Source organism: Cinclus cinclus, chromosome 19, assembly GCF_963662255.1.
Source record: "Cinclus cinclus chromosome 19, bCinCin1.1, whole genome shotgun sequence".
Lineage (NCBI taxonomy): Eukaryota > Metazoa > Chordata > Aves > Passeriformes > Cinclidae > Cinclus > Cinclus cinclus.
The window spans coordinates 6,153,174-6,170,314 of record NC_085064.1 but is presented as its reverse complement, the minus strand read 5'-3'; the positions used below and the strand labels follow the sequence as shown (position 1 = coordinate 6,170,314).

Genomic DNA, 17,141 nt, shown 5'->3' with positions numbered 1-17,141 from the left:
CTTTCTGTGTCAGCCCCCAACTGGTGTTTGGAGTTGTTCCTCCTCAAGTGCAGGACCCTGCATTTGCCCTTGTTTAATTTCAGGAGATTGTTCTCTGGGAGAGTCCGAGATCCCCAAGGCACGAGGGCACAGGGGGGGCACAGGGACCCTGCCCAGGTGAGAGGCGGGGCGATACGGAACAGACCACGCCCCTTGTTACATGACCCCGCCCCTTCTGCCCCGCCTGAGGGTCCGCCCCTTCTGGCCCCGCCTCCTCGGGGTGCACGCTGGGAGTTGTAGTACGGGCGGTGCGGAAGCCGCGGCCGCCATGGCCCTCGGAGCGGACCCGGTCCCGGTCCCGGTCCCGGTCCTGGTCCTGCTGGGGCTGCTGGCGGCCGCCGCCCGCCCCGCCGCCACCTGGGACCTGTGGGCGCTGCGCTGCGGCTTCTCGGCGGACTGCGAGTGCGGCTTCGGGCCCGACCTGCGCGGTCAGCGGGAGCGGCCGGCCGGGAAGGGGGGTCTGCGGGCAGGGGCCCCCGGGAGCGGGGGGCGCACAGCCGAGGTCGGGAGGCAGCAGGCGAGGGGATCCCGGGAGCCAGCGCATCTCCAGGAGAGCCTTCCCGGGAGCTTCCCTTGGAGCGGGGACTCTCGGCTGTGCGGCAATCGGGGCTGACAGGGCCCGGCGGGGCGGTCCCGAGGGACGGGGCAGGCGATGACAGCCCGCGTTTTCCAAGTCCTGGTTTCGCTTCGTTTCAGGTCTGGAGTTTGACTTGGCCACGAATCTGGTGGGGCAGCCCCTGGTGAGGCAGCAGGTGATGAAGGGGGTGAGGGAGTTTCTGGAGAATCCGAATCCAATGAAACCCCTCGTGATGTCCTTCCATGGCTCGACGGGAACAGGCAAAACCTACGTGAGCTCCATGCTCATTCGCTACCTCTTCCAGAGGGGGCTGCAGAGCCCCTATGTTCACCACTTCTCGCCCATAGTGCATTTCCCCCACGCTGAGCAGGTGGAGCAGTACAAGGTAAGGGGCACTGCTCAGCAGTGCCAATTGACTGGAGGGTTTTGGCTATGTCTGTCTTTATCCTCCGTATATATGCATTCAAGCTGTTTCCCGAAGTGCAGTAGGAATAAAAGCTCTTTTATTTTACCCTCTCAGACAAACACAGCTGAGTGAGTGGCTCCATACACTGGCTGAAGGATCCACTAGTAACTGCTATATAATCAGTTATTGCTTTCATCCTCTCCACAGCAGTCCCTGCCCTGATCATGTTCTCATTCTTAAATATTTACACAGCTCTTTGACCACGTAAACAAAAGTGCTTGGCTTAGATAAAAGGCACTAAAATTTTCCCATTGCTTTCCAAACAGCCTGATGGCAGTAAAAACCTGCATATCACTAGCCTTGTAATCCCCTCCTCAGAGAGCACACAGCTTCCTAGCAGCAGCTCCAAACTCTCCATGGTGCCATTCTGTCTGTTAGAGCTGAGAAAAGAGAGAAATCAAAATGCCAGGTTCTCAGCAGACTGGGGACTCAGCACACCTGGACATTCATTTTCTGGGTGTTTGGAGAAGTTATTTGTTGTATTGTGTACTCGGAGGAAATGCTTTTAGAAAAGTAAATCCCTTCCTGGCTGACGTGCTTCAGTTAGGAGTTACACATACCCCCAGGCAATGTGAGTGGTTTTGTGTAGGCTGGGAAGTACCTTCAGCCATGATAAAGAGCTGTTCTGGGTCAGTGCAGGCACATGGTTCTGCATCAGAACAGGGGCTGGCAAGAAGCTGGGAACTGTGTGGATACAACAGGGAATGAGAAGAGCATGGGGAGCTGTAGGAGTCTGAATCTCCAGCTTTAGTGTGCTGCCGCCTCCTTTAAATCTGTAATAAAAGACCTACAGTGGGCTAAAAAAGCTGGTAAACACCCACTGTATGAAAGCCAGAATAAAGGGGCCTCCCCAGCAGTGGGTCTTGGAGCTCCAAGTGTGTGGTGCTGTGCAGGGACATGCTGCTCTCAGCACCTTAGGCTCTGCTTGAGCTCCTGCCTCAGCTTTCACTCTGTGGTGTTTGAGCCTTCCTCACCATCTCACTGCCTTACAGCTTGGTGGGTGTTTTTCCTAGGAAAGCCTGAAGCGCTGGATCCAAGGGAACTTGACAAATTGTGGACGGTCAGCTTTTCTCTTTGATGAGATGGACAAGATGCACCCAGGCCTGATCGATGTGATCATCCCGTTCCTGGGACCCTCATGGGTTGTGTATGGGACCAACTACCGCAAAGCCATCTTCATCTTCATCAGGTGAGAGAGGCCTCTCCATGGGGCCTTCCAGCTCACTGCTTCTCATTTGGGCAGAGGTCACACCTACTTCAGGCAGGGCATGCACTTGTTTTGCCTTTCCTTCTCCAAGCCTTGAGCCTGTACAAATACCAAGAGGTGCCGTCTCACTATGAGCAGATAGATCTGGAGAGTGTGAAAAAGCCTCCTCTGCATGTTATTTGGCTGCCTCTACGGGAGTTATTTTGGGCCAGGCAGCTGGGAGCTGCTGGCTTGCACTCTGCAGGCTGGTGGGTGTCAGGTGCCACCTGAGACACAATTTTCCTGGGTACACACTGGATAAGCCTCTCATTCTTGTGCAGCAATGCAGGAGGGGAGCAGATCAACAACGTGACATTGGCTCTGTGGCATGCCCGCAAGGACCGGGAGGAAATCAGCTTGCAGGACCTGGAGCCAGCCATCTCCAAGGCAGTCTTTGAAAACCCTCAGAGTGAGTCCATGGAGCTGAGCTCCTCCTGTAGCCCTACAGCACAGCACAAGTAGCCAGGCCTGTTCTAGGAAGCCACACACACCACCTGCCACCTCCCAAGCAGCCAGAAAGGGACAAGGGGGTTTTGCGGGATTGGAACTGCAGTCCCCTTGAGGTTGCCTGATGAAGGGAGCCAGCTTCTGAGCCATCAGACCTGTTGCCATATTTAGCAAAGTTCTTTGGAGACAAAGGTGTATTTGCAGCTGGGGGCTGGCAGACAGCACAGCACACTTGCCAGAACAGCACTGAGCTATATTGATCCCCAATGCCTGCCCAGGTCTCCTTGCTTTGCCCTTAGCACAAGGAGTAGAGCTTAAATTCTGACTAGACAAACTAAATCCCCCATTCCTGGAGAAAAAGTCTGTTTGGGGGGGAGGTGACAACTGATGGGTACAGCCCTCTCCTTGTACAAAACGAGCAAGATGTCTCTTCTGAAGAGTATTTTGGCTTCACAGAAAGCAGCTCTTTGAATTGCAGGGACTGCAGAGACTTTCTGAAGATAAAACATTCTCTTCCTTTCCTTGTGCAGGTGGCTTCTGGAAATCTGAGATCATTAATGAACATCTCATTGATTTTGTTGTGCCTTTTCTCCCTCTGAAGCACTACCACGTAAAGCAGTGCGTCATCAGTGAGCTTGTCCAGCAAGGTCTGGAGGTACGGCCAGGTGTTGTCCAGGAAGTGGCTGACAGCATCCCCTACTTCCCAGAAGAAGAGAAATTATTCTCGTCAACGGGCTGTAAAACAGTGGCCTCTCGCATCAGTTTTTTCTTCTAGTCACTGGCTAGGGCCTCTCTCAGATCCATGTGGAGCTAGAAGGCACCCACGGCTGGTGGGATAAGCAGTGGGAACGGTGTGTCACTTCAAAGCACAAGTGCTCTCCTGCTGAACTCTCCCTAGCCCAAAGGAGTCCATTGCAGGATGCAGCTGAAGGACAAGGTGCAAATTATGTGATTTAAAGCACTTTACTGATTCACTGTTGGCCAGGTAAGGGTGGATCCACCACCTGAGACATCTGTGATGACATGGGGAAGATGCTGATAGGGTCTGCAGTGTCAAGGAGGTTCTCACCCTCTCAACAGCACCTACCCGCAGCTCTCCCCACTTTTGGCAGCTGTTCATACCCAATACCTTAAGATTCTGAGCCCACAGAAGAATATTTCTTCCTTATAGCATTTTAACAGTTTTTTAAAAAGCTTTTCAAGAAGCATAGCTGTGCCTCAGCTCCTTGGCACAACGTGAGTAGTGGTGCCGACTCCTGTAAAGGCTTCCACATGGCAACAAAGTTTTCTTTTCAACCAAGTTTTAGAGGCACCCACATTCCAGTTTCATTTCACTGTGAATAGGTGCTGGTAGGGACCGGCTTCAACGCCAAGTGACGGGGTAATGTGGCAGAGGGCAGCACCTGATCCATGAGCCAGACTCCCCTACCACCCCTTCATCCATCTTTCCCCCTAAGGGCCAAAAGATTTCCCTGTAGCAAACCAGGAAAACAACAACAAAGGACTTGCTTGTTTCACGGGCTGTGAAGAATCTCATCCTACCTCCAGGGGAGCCCACAGTGCTGCTAACGGTTTTGAAAATTCCTTTTATTCAGTGATGGTTTCTACAGCAGAGTTGGTGCTATGGGCTGTGGAGCTTCTCGTACATCCTTCTGCTGGGCAGACGTTGCAGGCTTTGGCTGGGCCAGCACCCCTTCAGCTTCTGGGGAGTGTCACAATGGGGGCCCTGGGGACAAGTTAAGATCAGTGCTCCAGACTGCCAAGCATGGGATGCACAGCCTGGATTTTGCTGTTATGGGACAAGAGGTCAGAGGAACCAGAGTTCATTTACTCGCTATTAAAAACCTGCTCAAGGGATGGGTGTGGGGACACTTTGCAAAGCTTCCAAAGCCGGGAGTGTTCCCTGTATGGAAATGAACTGCCAGTGGACCATTCCAGTTCCCGGCCCTGAGCTTTGGGGATTTTAGACACCACCCAAAGGCTGCCCAAGAGCTGGCCCAAAGACAGAGGCAAAAATTCTGCCTTTTCCAAAAATATTATGCATTTCTAATTTTGAAATAAATCTTACAAGAATTAAACCGTTGAGGTCTTTACATGGATTCCTGACTGTAAATAGTGTGGAAGGACTTGGAAGATGAGCAATTTCACAGTGATGTGCTGCTGGGCCGGGGGGGCTATCACAGGGTGAGGACCTACCCAGGGCTGAAGGATGGCTTGGGGAAAAGTGAGGAGTGATGTGTTCCCCCATCCACCCGTATCCCAAGGGCCGGCACGCGAGTGGAGACGGAACAGGCACAAACACACAAAGCACAGGGCCCAGCCCTGGGCATTCACTGCTCCTGCAAGTCCCTCGGGGACCCTCTGCAGAGCTTCTCCCGGCTGGAGGCAGTTCCCAGGCCGCGGCCCCCAGTAACGCCCCGATAACTCGCCGCGCCGTCCTCACCACGACCACTTCTAAGACCCGCCGGCCCGCGGGGCATTACCACAGCCGCGACACGGCCCCTGACACCGCCCGCGGCACCGCGACACCGCCCCCGGCACCGCCCCGCCGCCCGCTAGAACGATGGCGGCGCTGCCCGTAACCAAGATGGCGGCAGGGACGAGGCGACGTGGGAGGGACGTTGAGCGGCGCGCGAGTGTGACGTCACTCCGGTAAGGAGGGCGATGCTGGCTGCGGAGGTGGCGGGGAGCGCGCGAGCGCTCGTGGGGCGGGCGGGGCCGCGCGCCATGGTGAGGGCGGGGGGGGCGAGCGGGGGCAGCGGGAGCTATGAGGGGAGCGAGGCTGTGAGGGCAACGTGGCTGTGAGGGGAACGGGGGGCAGTGGGATCTGTGAGGGGAACGGGGAGCAGTGGGATCTGTGAGGGGAGCGAGGCTGTGAGGGCGACGTGGCTGTGAGGGGAGGGGGGGCAGTGGGAGTTGTGAGGGTAGCGCAGGGAGCTGGACTATGAGGGGAACGAGGGCCAGTGGAGGCTGTGAGGAGAACATGGTGGATCAGGACTGTGAGGACAGTGCCGGGGGGGGTCAGGGCTGTGAGGGAGGCACCGAGGGAAGAGGGACTGAAGGGAATGCTGTGGGGATTGAGACTGTGAGAACACAACCAGCTGTGGGGAGCATGGAGGGAGCAGGTGTGGCACATGTTGGGGGGGATCAGGACCATGCAGGAGCCAGGGGCCTGAAGGTGACCCGTCAGAGCTCTGTTGACATCTATCACGCAGGTGGCTGGCCTGGGAAACTATGGGCTGCGGGGCACACGGCACAGTGTGGGCATGGAGGTGCTGGATCGGCTGGCACGGCAGCTGGCAGTGGCTGAGGGCTGGCGAGTGGACAAGCAGTGCTGTGCTGATGTGACCCTGGCCAGAGCCCATGGCCTGGAGCTGGTGCTGCTCAAGCCACGGAGGTTCATGAACCTCAATGGACTCAGTGTCGCCAGTGCTGGTGAGCAGCTGGATCAGCCCCAAAGCCTCTAGTGCCACCAGCCTCCTGTGACAGCCCTGCTGTCTCTCTGCCCTCCACGGCTCACTACAGCCCCACTCTGCAGAGTCAGGGCCTGGTGAGTCTGTCTCCCCCTCATTTCTTAGGTTGTATTTCTGTTTCCAAAGCTGAGATCTACAGCCTTGGCCCAAAAGACATTTATCTGGTTCACGATGACCTGGACAAGGCCCTGGGCAAGGTGGCAATCAAGCTGGGAGGCAGTGCAAGGTATGGGGTAGCCCCAGCTCTCTGATTTTTGTGAGCTGGTTTGAAGCTTTAACATACCCATACAGGCTCGTGGGCTGTTCTTGGCCCCATCCCACCAGCCTTGCTATGTTTCAGCTCTTCTCCTGGGCTCAATCCATTGCAGAGGCAACAGCTGGCTGTTTGGGCAGCCTCCCAGTTCCTGCCCTGGCAGGGAGGGCAGGGAGCCTCCTGGAAGTGGCTGTGGGCTGGATTCAGCCCATAGCCAGCATCACATAAGCTTTTTATAGCGCTTTGCCTCCACTGTGCTTGTCCAGCACCAGCTCCTGGGGCAGGCTGCAGACATTTAACCTAGGAAAACTTTTACTGTGGGATGGGGCAGGTATGGTGCTGGGCCCCAGTGCTCAGTCACACATGCACTAGCTGCAGCAAGAGCCTGCAGAATGTGCTGCCCCAGCCCTGCTTCCCTCAAACCCTCAGCTAACTGCTCTAAGCCCCTGGGGCTGGATGTTCCTGCAGAACGAGGACATGGGGACTGCAGCCCTTGGCTGGGACCACATTCCCACATTCCCTGCAGCAGGAGACGCCAGGGCTATACAAGGGGAGTCTCATACATGCTAACTGTGGGTTTTCTCTTTCTCTCCCAAGGGGACACAACGGGGTCCAATCCTGCATCAGTGCTTTGCACTCCAACGTGAGTGGGCCTCAGTGAAAGGGGATCAATCCTCTGCCCCCCTCAATGCATGGCTTGTTCCCCCACTCCCATTTTTCTGATTCCCCTCAGACAAGCCCCTGCTCCCTTTCTCCCCTTTTCTCCTTCCCCTTCTTCCCAGAGGGCTGTTGTCTGGCTGCCATGGAGGACATGGAAACAATTAGCTTGAGTGGCTCTGCCAGGCCTGGCAGGAGCCTGGGATCACAGCACAGCTCAGCAAAAGCCTCTTCCAAAATTATGTTTCTTGGAGCAAGCACTCAAAACCACCTGGAAAACATGAGGAGCTGCTCCCTTGCTGCCCAGCTCCACTCTTAGCACTGTCATCTTGCCTAGCTCTAGCTGAAGACTTGAGGGGACACTCCCCCAGCTCTCTTCCTTCCTCCCCAGGAGATGACCCGACTCAGGATCGGCATTGGGCGGCCAGAGGGTGATGTAACAGTTCCCAACTATGTCCTGTCTCCATTCAGTGCTGGGGAGCAGGAGAAGCTGGAGCAGATCCTGGCCCAGGCAGTGACCTGCCTGCTGGAGCACATCCAGAGCAGAGCACCTACAGAGCCAGGGGACAGGGGCTGACACAAACCCCTGGGGACCCTTGTGGCCGATGGAAAGGTGCTGCAGGCTCTACAGAGTGACCATGGAGCAGAGCAGAGCTGGCCCAGCTGGGCAGCCTGGCTGGGTGCTGGGGCAGCCTCCTTCCATCCCCACACCAATCCAGGCAGCTCGTATCCCACTCGCATCCCTGCAGAGGCTCCATACCTCACTTTGGCACAGAAATTAAAGAAACCCTCACCCTGACTCTGCCCTGCTCCTTCCTCTCTTCCATGCGCCGCCTGCTGAGCTTGGGTTGTCCTTGGCACTGCAGCTCAAATCCATATTCCCGTCTCTGTTCAGCTCAGTCTGGAGGGAGGGTTCTCGTGAGAAATGGGGAGCAATAGGAGCTACTTCTATAGAGTCCAAAGGCACTTCAGCTTTGTTGAGAAACTGGCAAGCACAAAGCCTGGAATCTTGTAGCGTGCTGCTCCCACTGAGCTGCTGCAAGTTTCAGGGCTGGCTTCACAGTGTTTTTTAAGTTCAGTGGTTTTGGCCAAAACTGGAGTTTCCAACAGCTGCAGGAGTTCTGGCTTCCCACTGACCTGTTGCAGGTCTCATGGAGAGAGGGCAGACTGAGGCAGTGTGTCCTCACCACTACTGTCCCAAAGTCCTGGGCTCTGCCACCATGTGCTGCCCAGCTCTGTATCCCATGAGTACTGAAACACCCAGCAAAGGCAGCTCCTCTCCTGCATCCCAGCAGGCACTGGAACAAGTACTGGGACACTTGCTGGCTGATGTATACCACAGTGTTGCATCTGCTTCCATCCTCTGCTCCAGCTGGCACTAGACCTTCTCCTGCTCCATCCCCAGCTCCTGAGCTCCTGGAGCACTGAGGCTGCTTGGGACCAGGGGAAAAGCTGGGAAGCAAAAGTGCCCAACCTGTCATCTTTTCCTTACTCATGTATATACTGGCTGGGACTCTGCACTTGCAGAACAGGCACTTGGCCATCTCCTTCTCCCTGTTCCCCAGTAGATCCACTGGGATCTTCAGGTGCCGTGTGATCCATAGCTAGCCATTTTCCTTCAGGAGGTCCCTGCTGGAGCTGTTCAACCTGCCCCAAATTATGCTTTCCTGAATCACTTGGTAGTCTCAGACTCCAGACAATGAGTGATCTCATTGTGGATATCTGCTACCAAGGCCTTCACCTGCTGCTCCATCACCTCCATTTCCAGGGGAGAGCTGAGCTCTGTAAAAATGCCACCCACCTTTCCCACCCAGACCCCAAGGGTGAGCTTCAGTCTTCCTCCCCACCCCACCTCCCTCCTTCCCTCTTTACCCCTTACAGATTTCATTCCCAAAGTTCCCAGCTGGGGGAACTGCCAGACCCTCGCCCCTGCAGCACCGAGGTGACCCCAGTGGGGTAATGCCCTGGGAACTTGGGACAATGCCAGCACCCAGCACTTCAGCTCAGTCTGCTTTAATCCTCTGTGGGCTTCCACCCAGGCATAGCATGGAGGACAAACCCAGTCAGTGACAGGAGGCCACCACGAATGCCAGCCCAAAGTCCACTCCCCAAAGTCCAGGCTGGGAGACAGCAGAGTTGGCATCACTTGGGACTGTGCTGAAGATGTGTCCTCAGCAGAGACAGAGGACAGCGCTCCTCTAGTATCTCCCCTTATCAGGGAAAGGCTTTCCTGGGGCAAATCCTGCATTGGGTGGATTTGTCGCGTGCAGATTCAAAGAACCCTGTGGGCCTCTGTCCAGGGCAGCTGCATCTCCTGAGTGAGAGTGGGTGGTATAAGGTCCTTGCCCACGGTGCTCCCAGCTGGGTCACACTCCCTATCCCTAGGAGGCATGGATAGACAAAGACATTAGTGGTCACAGCAGGAGAAGCCCTAACATGTTCACGCCTGCAGCCAAGGCAATGGGAGGGCTGTTTTCCAGCCTCCCCCGGTCTGGAAGCTCCCAGGGCAGTTCTGCTGCCAGGACAAGCAACCTCAGTCAGGGAAAGTCTGACTCAGCATTAACTGTGTCTGTGCTGCCCTGGGGCTGAGCCAGTGTGGGTCACCTGCCTGCATGGCCACTCCACAGATGCACAGCCCCAAGCAGACCCACTTCTGAGAGAAGCAAACAGTGCTGGGATGAAACGTTCCCCTGGGAGGTGCTCCAGCTCTCTGTCCACACTGAGGAGACTTTTGCAGCAGATAAAGGAGCGTTCTCCCTTCCTCACCTGAGCAGCTGGGGAGCAGCATGGACTCAGGGAGATGGAGGGCCCTGTCCCACAGGGCCACAGCCCTGTGCAGCCCCACATAGGACATCTGTGTCCCCACCCCTTTCCCCACCTGGAAGAGACAGTCTGGTCTCAGTTTCCCAATGCTCTGACAGGTAGAGCTGCTGCCCCACGACAAAAACAAGCTAGGCATGTGGGACACATCTGAACATGGCGCTTGCAGGGAGATGCTCTGTCCCCTGTGCCTGTGTCTTACAGCCCTGCTCACCATCAGAGCTCATCACGGGCTGTGGAGCGGAGGTGGCCAGTACTGCCCCGTGAGTCCCTCAGAGTCTTCTGCGAGCCAACCCAGTCAGTCTTCTTGGCATCATCATCCCAGATGGTGGAAGTCTCGGTGTCACTCAGCCAGTTGCTGTCCCCAGCATAGTGAGTGGGATAAACCAGGAGGGGGTGAGCCGAAAACACCAGCAAGTCCCTTGGGGTGAAGTGCCGCTTGTAATCCTCGCTAGGGAAAGTGGAGCAGACCCGAGAGGAGAAACTGGCTTACAGAGCATGGCACAGAGGAGAAAAAGCACTGGGAAAACCATATCAACCACCCAGGGAAGGCTCCATGCAGAGCACGGGATAGGGAAGGATGTGAGGCATGACCAGGCATGGAGCCGGGGAAGGCTGGGCAGGGACTGTGGAGGGATTACAGAGAGGACAGGACCTGTCGCTCCCCTCCAGCTGGGGCTGGCTCTTGGCACAGAGTGGGTCTCTGGCACAGCATCCAGCTGGCCCTGAGACAGGGCTGTCTGGTGCTGTTATGCCTGCAAGCAGGGGGCTTCCAGCTGCTCTTGGTGCACATCCAGAGCATTAATCTGTCCCTCTGTCCACCTCTAGCCTGCCTTTTACATGCCTGATCCCTGTGTTTCTCCAACCTGCTCACTGCGTTTCCCAGTCCTTTCTCTCACCGGACACCCACCCACTGGCACTCACTCACCCCCTAAATTGCCTGTCCCTCTCCAGACAAAACCTTGCTGCTGAACCCCACCCCAGAGAGGGGCATGAAAGTGCTCCAAACTGGGGCTAAGACCCCCAGCCGGTGGCAGTGAACCACACAGCCCCCCCTTACCAGGGTACGGGGGCTACTCCCTGCCCCTTGCCACAGGGCCAAGACCCTGTGCAGGGCCCACATCAAGCCCCAGCTCCATTCCTGTTCCCCCCACCCCATGCTGGCAGAGGGCCATTTTCCAGCAGCCAGTGGCCAGGCAGCAGCCGGCTGAGAATGAGCTCATGCTACAGATGTTTTCCTCCAGCATGAGTAACGCCTGCAACGGGGGGAGCTGGGTGAGCTGGTGACAGCAGAGAAGAAGCACATTGTCCCACACTGGCATGGCCAGGCCAGCACCCTCCTGCACAACCTGCTCCTTACTTGGGGTGCTTGTCATACATGATGGGCAGATACTCATCCACGGGCAGCATTTTGGAGAGGGGTTTGGTGGCCAGCAGCTTCTGCGCCCCATGGTGGGAGATGGCGTAGGCCAGTGTCCAGTATGAGTACCCGGCCACCACCAGGTTCCTCACGCCTTTCACAGGTGCCTCATCCTCATCGTTCACCTGTTTCCTCCCCAGGTAGCTGTGGGGTGGCCAGGGAACCATGAGAACCAGCACTGGGGACCCTCGCCCCACATCCCCCTGGCCCCAGCACCTACATGAGGTCCCAGTCCTGCTGTGCCTGCTCCAGCTCCTCCATTAGCCGCTGCAGCCGTGCTGGGAAGGCAGCCTCGAAGCGTACATCATCCTCGAAGACCACTGACCGCTCCAACCCCTGGGACACGATCTGGAGGAGGGGACAGAGGTGCAAGCCTATCCCAGCACCACTCTGGGTAATACTGGGGCCACTGACCCTGCAGGACACCAATTCACCCCAGGTCCTCCAGACAACTGTGATGCTCACAGTGTCCCTGCCCACTGCTGGTGGCCCCTAGAGACCCCATGGTCTCTGTGGCGCCATACCTCCTTCCAGATATTGTAGTGGCTGAGGAAGCAGCCAACCTCACCCTTGGTGAGTGTGCGGCCAGAGAAGGGATCATAGTATCCGGGTAGCAGGTCAACTCCCAGCACCTTGATGTCACTGCTGTTAAGGGTGCTGCAAGGCAAGGGGCTGCATCAGCAAGGTATCCCCCCAGACACTCCCTGTCCCCTCCCCAGGGTGACACCAGGGGACTGGCTGAGTGGTCCCCCCATGGTCACCTGCCATCCACAGCATCCACCACCCGTGGAATGATCTCCAGCTCCTGCAGGGATGCCAGCATTCGCTGCCGCCGGTCTGGCCTCCGCACCAGGTTGATTAGGAAGATCTGGGGAGGAAGAAGAGAGCCCCAACAATGGGGGACTCCCCATGGGGCTCCCCCCATGTTGTCATGGGGGACACACAGCCTGCCTGGCTACTGCAAGATGGGGACAGGGGCTCAGGATTTGCCATGGATGGATGTAATCAGAGAGAGGGATGCAACCAGAGGGACGGAGAGAGGGACATGAGTGGCTTCACTGGGCACTTACTTCATCAAAACCCATTTTTGTGAGTGGCCTGGGCAGGAGAGAAATGTGCCTGGAGCGCTGCATGGGGGGACCATCCACTGTGGAGAGAGGAGACACTCTTCAGTGGAGCCCTGATTCCCCTGGCTGGGAGCTGGGGCTGACAGCCCTGTCAGGACCTCTCCACCCATGGGCACTCACCCATGGCCTCCAGCGTGAGATGCACAAAGTTGGCATGATCATCCTCCAACGTCTGGTGGGCCTTCACAGGAACATTGATGTAACCAAAGCGGTGCTGGTTGCACACATGGACCTCTGCGCCTGCCGGGTGAGACAGGTGAGCAGCACAGCCCCTCCAAGCCCCTGCACCCCCCAAAACCCTCACCACCCTCACCAGCCTCCTGGCAGGAGTAGGCAAAGACAATGATGTCATCGAAGGCCCAGGTGTAGTTGGGATGGGGCGGGTAGAAAGCCAATTGCAAGGTCTCCTCTTTCCGCAGGTCAATCAGGAAGGTGGCATAGACCATGGGGACACGGAAGCAGCCCACCTGCTGCCGGTTCTTGGTGGGGAAGTAGTCAGGGGTCCGGCGATAATATCCCTGCAGCACACCGGCACGGTGCCTCCATGGCAGAGGGCTCCTCCACCAAGGGTGTATCTCATTCCCCAGGGATTTCTGGGGACATACCTGGGGTGTGATGCCACACCAGAAGTTGGAGTAGAAGGTCTGTGAGTCCAGCATGGGGGCCACCACTGACTTGTTCTGTGCCATGAGAAACTTGAGGGTCTGGTTGTTGGTTAGGACACTGTCAGTGTCCACGAACTGCGAAGACAGCACAGGTTCTGGAAATGTGGAGAAGCCCACCTCAGCCCCCAGCCCACAGTGCTCCAAGCCCCTTACCAGGATGTAGTCTGCCTGCTGCTCCCGGGCATAGGTGAGAGCTTCCTGCTTCAACTTCATCACGTTTTCATAGCGTTTGTCACTCCAGTGCTTGGGACCAAGCTCATCAGGGTAGGAGCTGGGCAGTGGGAGGCAGGGGTTAACCTCACTCGCTGGGAATGCACAAACTCGGTGCAGACCATTCCGGCAGGCTGAGTCAGTCCCACTCTGTTTCACTGCTCCTGGTCTCCGGCCAGGGAGAATTGATGCTGCTCCAGGAGCCCCTCACAGCCCACACCTGCCCCACCCGGCACTCACCCAGCCTCACCTGGGCTCCTCTTGCACCTTCCAGACCACCGAGTGATAGTCCTTCCCCACCGCCCCCAGCCACTCCTGCAGCATTGCCGTCGTGTTGTCGGAGTTGTGGTCTGTTGCACACCTGGGATGAGGGGACATCAGCCTCTGGGGGCCTCAAGGGACAACCAGGACCTCACCCTGCACTAGAAATGCTCACGGGGCCAAAAGACTGAGCCAGTGACAGACGTGCTTGGGACCTTAACATGTAATTTGAAGGCTGCACAGGCAGGAGGGAGAACGCCAACTAGTAATTTCTTCCTCGGTGCCACAACCAGCCAGGCTGTTCCCTGGCTCCTGCCCCTCATCCCTGCAGCGCAGTGGGAGCCTTGGACATGTTCTCACTCCAGCTTTGTGACAGCCAACCATGAGCATTGCAGCACACCTGCTTTGTCCCCCTGCCCCTCCACCCCACAGTACCCCTGTGCATCCCACTGTTCCAGCAGTGAAAGGGCTCAGCAAGCAGCAAAAAATCCCCCTTCCTGAACATTCCCTGTACTGGGCAGCATCACCGTTCGCAACTCTCCCACTCGTTCTCACAATAATGTTCACAGGGACCCCAGCACCGAGCCGAGCCCAACTTGCACTGGGCCAAACCCCAAGTTCCCACACTCCTTGGCACCCTCGACCCGTCAAAGAGCCCTGGGATTTCCCCAGGCACTGATATCCAAGGGATTTGATGAATTCACGGACAGGGCAGGATCTGTGTCCCCCCAACTCCACGGGTTGCTCTTGAAATACCCTGAAGGATCCTGCTGTTCCCAGGGGGTGCAGCGGGTAAAGGTGAGGACCCCCCTTCCCCTTCACCTGCCGGCAGTTGACCCTCACCCCACCCCTACCAGGATCCCCCCAACAACCCCCTCCTCAGCTCCCCCACAAAAGCAGTTGCAGAAAAGTTTCCGACAAGTTCAGGCGAGAGACGGCAATGGCGTAAGGAGACAGGAGACTCCTGTTCCAGCCAACCCCCAGCACGGCAGAGGGGGCTTGGGGCTGTCTTTGGGAAAGGGGGGCTGAGGGTGAGCCCTGCAGGGAAGGGGAAGGCAGCGTCTGTCCCTGATGATGCAGAACTCCCTTGTACTCAGGCGTCCCCTCCCTCACCAGCCCCACAGCTTCCTCAGGGGAAAGGTGGGCGTCCTGCCCCTTCACCGCAGGCAACCCGAGCCCCTCCCGGTTCCCTGCTGGGTCCCACACAAGGGGCAGAGCCACCTCTAACATTTTGGGGCTGGGGGCGCTGCTACCCGGGGTCCCTGTTCCTCCCGAAGGTCCCTGCCCGCTAAGGATCCCCATTCCCTCTCAGGCCCCCATTCCTTCGAATCTGTTCTGTCCACCCAAGCCCCCTGACTCCAAGATCACTACCCCAGCTCCCCCACTCTCCCTAGTGCACCCCCCGCATTATCCTTCGGGTCCCTGCTATCCTCGGCTCTCCATTCCCCTCACAGACTCCCTTACTCCCCAGGACCCTCCTTCCCTCCACTATGCCCATTCCCCCGGGGCTCCCCGTTATTCCCCGCGGTCCCTGTGACTGCAGCATCCCGGCTCCCCCCGAGATGCCTGTTCCCCCACAGCTCTCTCCTCCCCTAGGATCCGTGCTACTCTCCGCACCGCGGGGTGCCCGCTCCCCCCGGCTCCCCCCGGGGTCCCGCTTCCTCACCACAGGGCGATGCTGCCCGCGGGATAGTCCAAGCGCTCCAGGGCTCCCAGGCAGTGCGGCAGCGAGTGCTGCGCGTTCCGGGCCAGGAGGGCGAGTACCAGGCGCGGTGGGGCTGGCCCGGTGCCGGTCCCGGTGCCGGTCCCGGTGCCCAGCAGCAGGAGGAGGGCGCAGAGCAGCCCCGCGGCGCCCATGGCGGAGGCGGCGGGCGGGGAAGGGGCGGGCTGGGACCCGCCGCGCTCAGCTCAGCTCAGCTCAGCGCACCCCCCGCCCCCGGCCCGGCCCCGCCGCCGCCGCAAGCCCCGGGGGCCAGTTTGGGTCGGGTTTCCTTAAACAGAGTCGATGTCGGTGCAGAGCCCCGTATAGCCCACGGCTGGGGCGCGAGAGACTGGGGGACACCCCGGGACCCCCTCCCCGATGATGCTCCAGGGGAGTATCCGTGTGCACCTAGGCAGCACAGGGTCGGGTCCCCACGGTGCCTGCACGGGGTGGGAGGGCGGGCAACGGGATGGGGAGGGGTCATGGTTTGGGGAAATATGGCCAAGGGCTCTGGCTGCCGGGGGCATCATCGCCAGGGGGGGGTTAGTGGACAAAGGAGATAGTGGCCATAGAGGCTTGCGGCTGAGGGGGGCTTGGGTGGTCGAGTGGTGGCTGAGCGGGATCATGGCTGTCGTCCTCACCAAAGCAGCCCACCCCACTGAGCCGTGTCCCACCCAGGCTGTCCCCCATGGCTGACCATTCGCAGGCCCACGGGCGTGTCCGTGACGTGTCCGCGCCGCGGGCAGGGGCAGGCCCGGGGCCTGTGGGACGTTTGACCAAGCCCTCTGGTTTTCCATCCAATCCATAAATACGCCCGTCAGCTCCCAGAGCGAGCTCAGGCCTGGCGGTGGTCACGTCCTGCTCCCCACCAATAATGCCGGGCACCTCTCACTGTGGCGGCACCAGAGCCCTGGTGAGGGACGGCTGGATGTCCACATGGCCAAACTGTGCCCACCCGCATCAGGGTGAGGGGTGCCCCAGGTGGCTGCTGTCGCTGTCTCCCTGCGTCCCCCCGGCGGGGCTCCATCAGGGTGCAGCGGAGGGGTCGGGAAGCGAACAACCCAGGAACACCTGAAAGAAGCAACAGAGAGGGCGGGGGACTCACAGGACCCGGCAGAGACTGCAAGGAGAGAAAAATGCTGTTTACAGCCCCGGCTCGGACGAGTATTTCGGGAAGGGCTCGGCGCCAGCGCAGCTGGGAATTCCCAGCCATGGAGGACTGCGGGAAAGGGCAGGCGCCCGAGCGCCCAGCACAGCCGGACCCACCCGTGTCCGTGTCGGGACTCCATCCATGTGCATGCCTCCGGGAAGGCTGAACGAGGGGCAGCTCCTCTGCCCTCCGCCGGAGCCCTCGAGCACGGCCCCGCAGCCCAGGAGGGGATGAAGGCGGAGCAAGGGCCGCAGAGTAGCGGGGATGCCGGCGGAGCCCACGCCCCCCCCGTCCCTCGGGGACACCCCCGCCGGCACCGCCCCCGCCCCGCAGCCCCGCGCTCGGCCGCTGCTGCCACCTCCCGGCACCGCCCCCGCACCGCCCGTACCGGCTCTCGGCGGGGAGCCCGGGCTCTGTCCGAACCGGATCTGATCCCCACGTCCCCACAGCGCTCTCTCCCTACCTTTCTTCATCTCTGCATCCCATCATCCCTATAGCCCTGGTCTCCACACTCCTCCAGCCTTAACCCTTCCATTCTTTCATCCCTGCTCTTCTCCATGCCTGCATCCCTTTTCTTCTTCATGTCTTCATCCCTGCATCCCTTCCCTTGTTCATCCTGATCTCTCCA

The 17,141-nt window shown here is 58.5% G+C and overlaps 3 protein-coding genes across 4 annotated transcripts; 2 read left to right on the top strand and 1 right to left on the bottom strand.

The window, feature by feature from the left end:
• The first annotated feature begins 526 nt into the window (after positions 1-526).
• TOR2A (torsin family 2 member A) lies at positions 527-4,847 on the top strand. Of its 2 annotated transcripts, XR_009933802.1 has the most exons (5): positions 527-1,001; positions 2,096-2,271; positions 2,610-2,737; positions 3,306-3,760; positions 4,371-4,387. XR_009933802.1 is itself a non-coding variant. In XM_062505459.1 (4 exons), the coding sequence occupies exons 1-4, from the start codon at positions 795-797 to the stop codon at positions 3,548-3,550; spliced, it is 756 nt and encodes a 251-aa protein (XP_062361443.1). In that variant the 5' UTR covers positions 527-794; the 3' UTR covers positions 3,551-4,847. The 2 variants fall into 2 exon arrangements, 1 of the variants encoding a protein (XP_062361443.1); XM_062505459.1 differs by having other exon boundaries at positions 3,306-4,847.
• A 1,062-nt stretch (positions 4,848-5,909) lies between these two features.
• PTRH1 (peptidyl-tRNA hydrolase 1 homolog) lies at positions 5,910-7,923 on the top strand. Its single transcript, XM_062505718.1, is given in 4 exon segments — positions 5,910-6,210; positions 6,375-6,474; positions 7,099-7,144; positions 7,550-7,923. Coding segments are annotated over 4 exon segments (633 nt in total). The 3' UTR covers positions 7,736-7,923.
• A 2,271-nt stretch (positions 7,924-10,194) lies between these two features.
• On the bottom strand, positions 10,195-15,518 carry CERCAM (cerebral endothelial cell adhesion molecule). Its single transcript, XM_062505682.1, has 12 exons — positions 15,328-15,518; positions 13,651-13,761; positions 13,344-13,461; positions 13,131-13,265; positions 12,839-13,043; positions 12,646-12,765; positions 12,469-12,545; positions 12,160-12,266; positions 11,923-12,055; positions 11,619-11,746; positions 11,339-11,542; positions 10,195-10,429 (listed from the first exon to the last, which is right to left on the bottom strand). The coding sequence occupies exons 1-12, from the start codon at positions 15,516-15,518 to the stop codon at positions 10,195-10,197; spliced, it is 1,764 nt and encodes a 587-aa protein (XP_062361666.1).
• Positions 15,519-17,141: the final 1,623 nt, after the last annotated feature.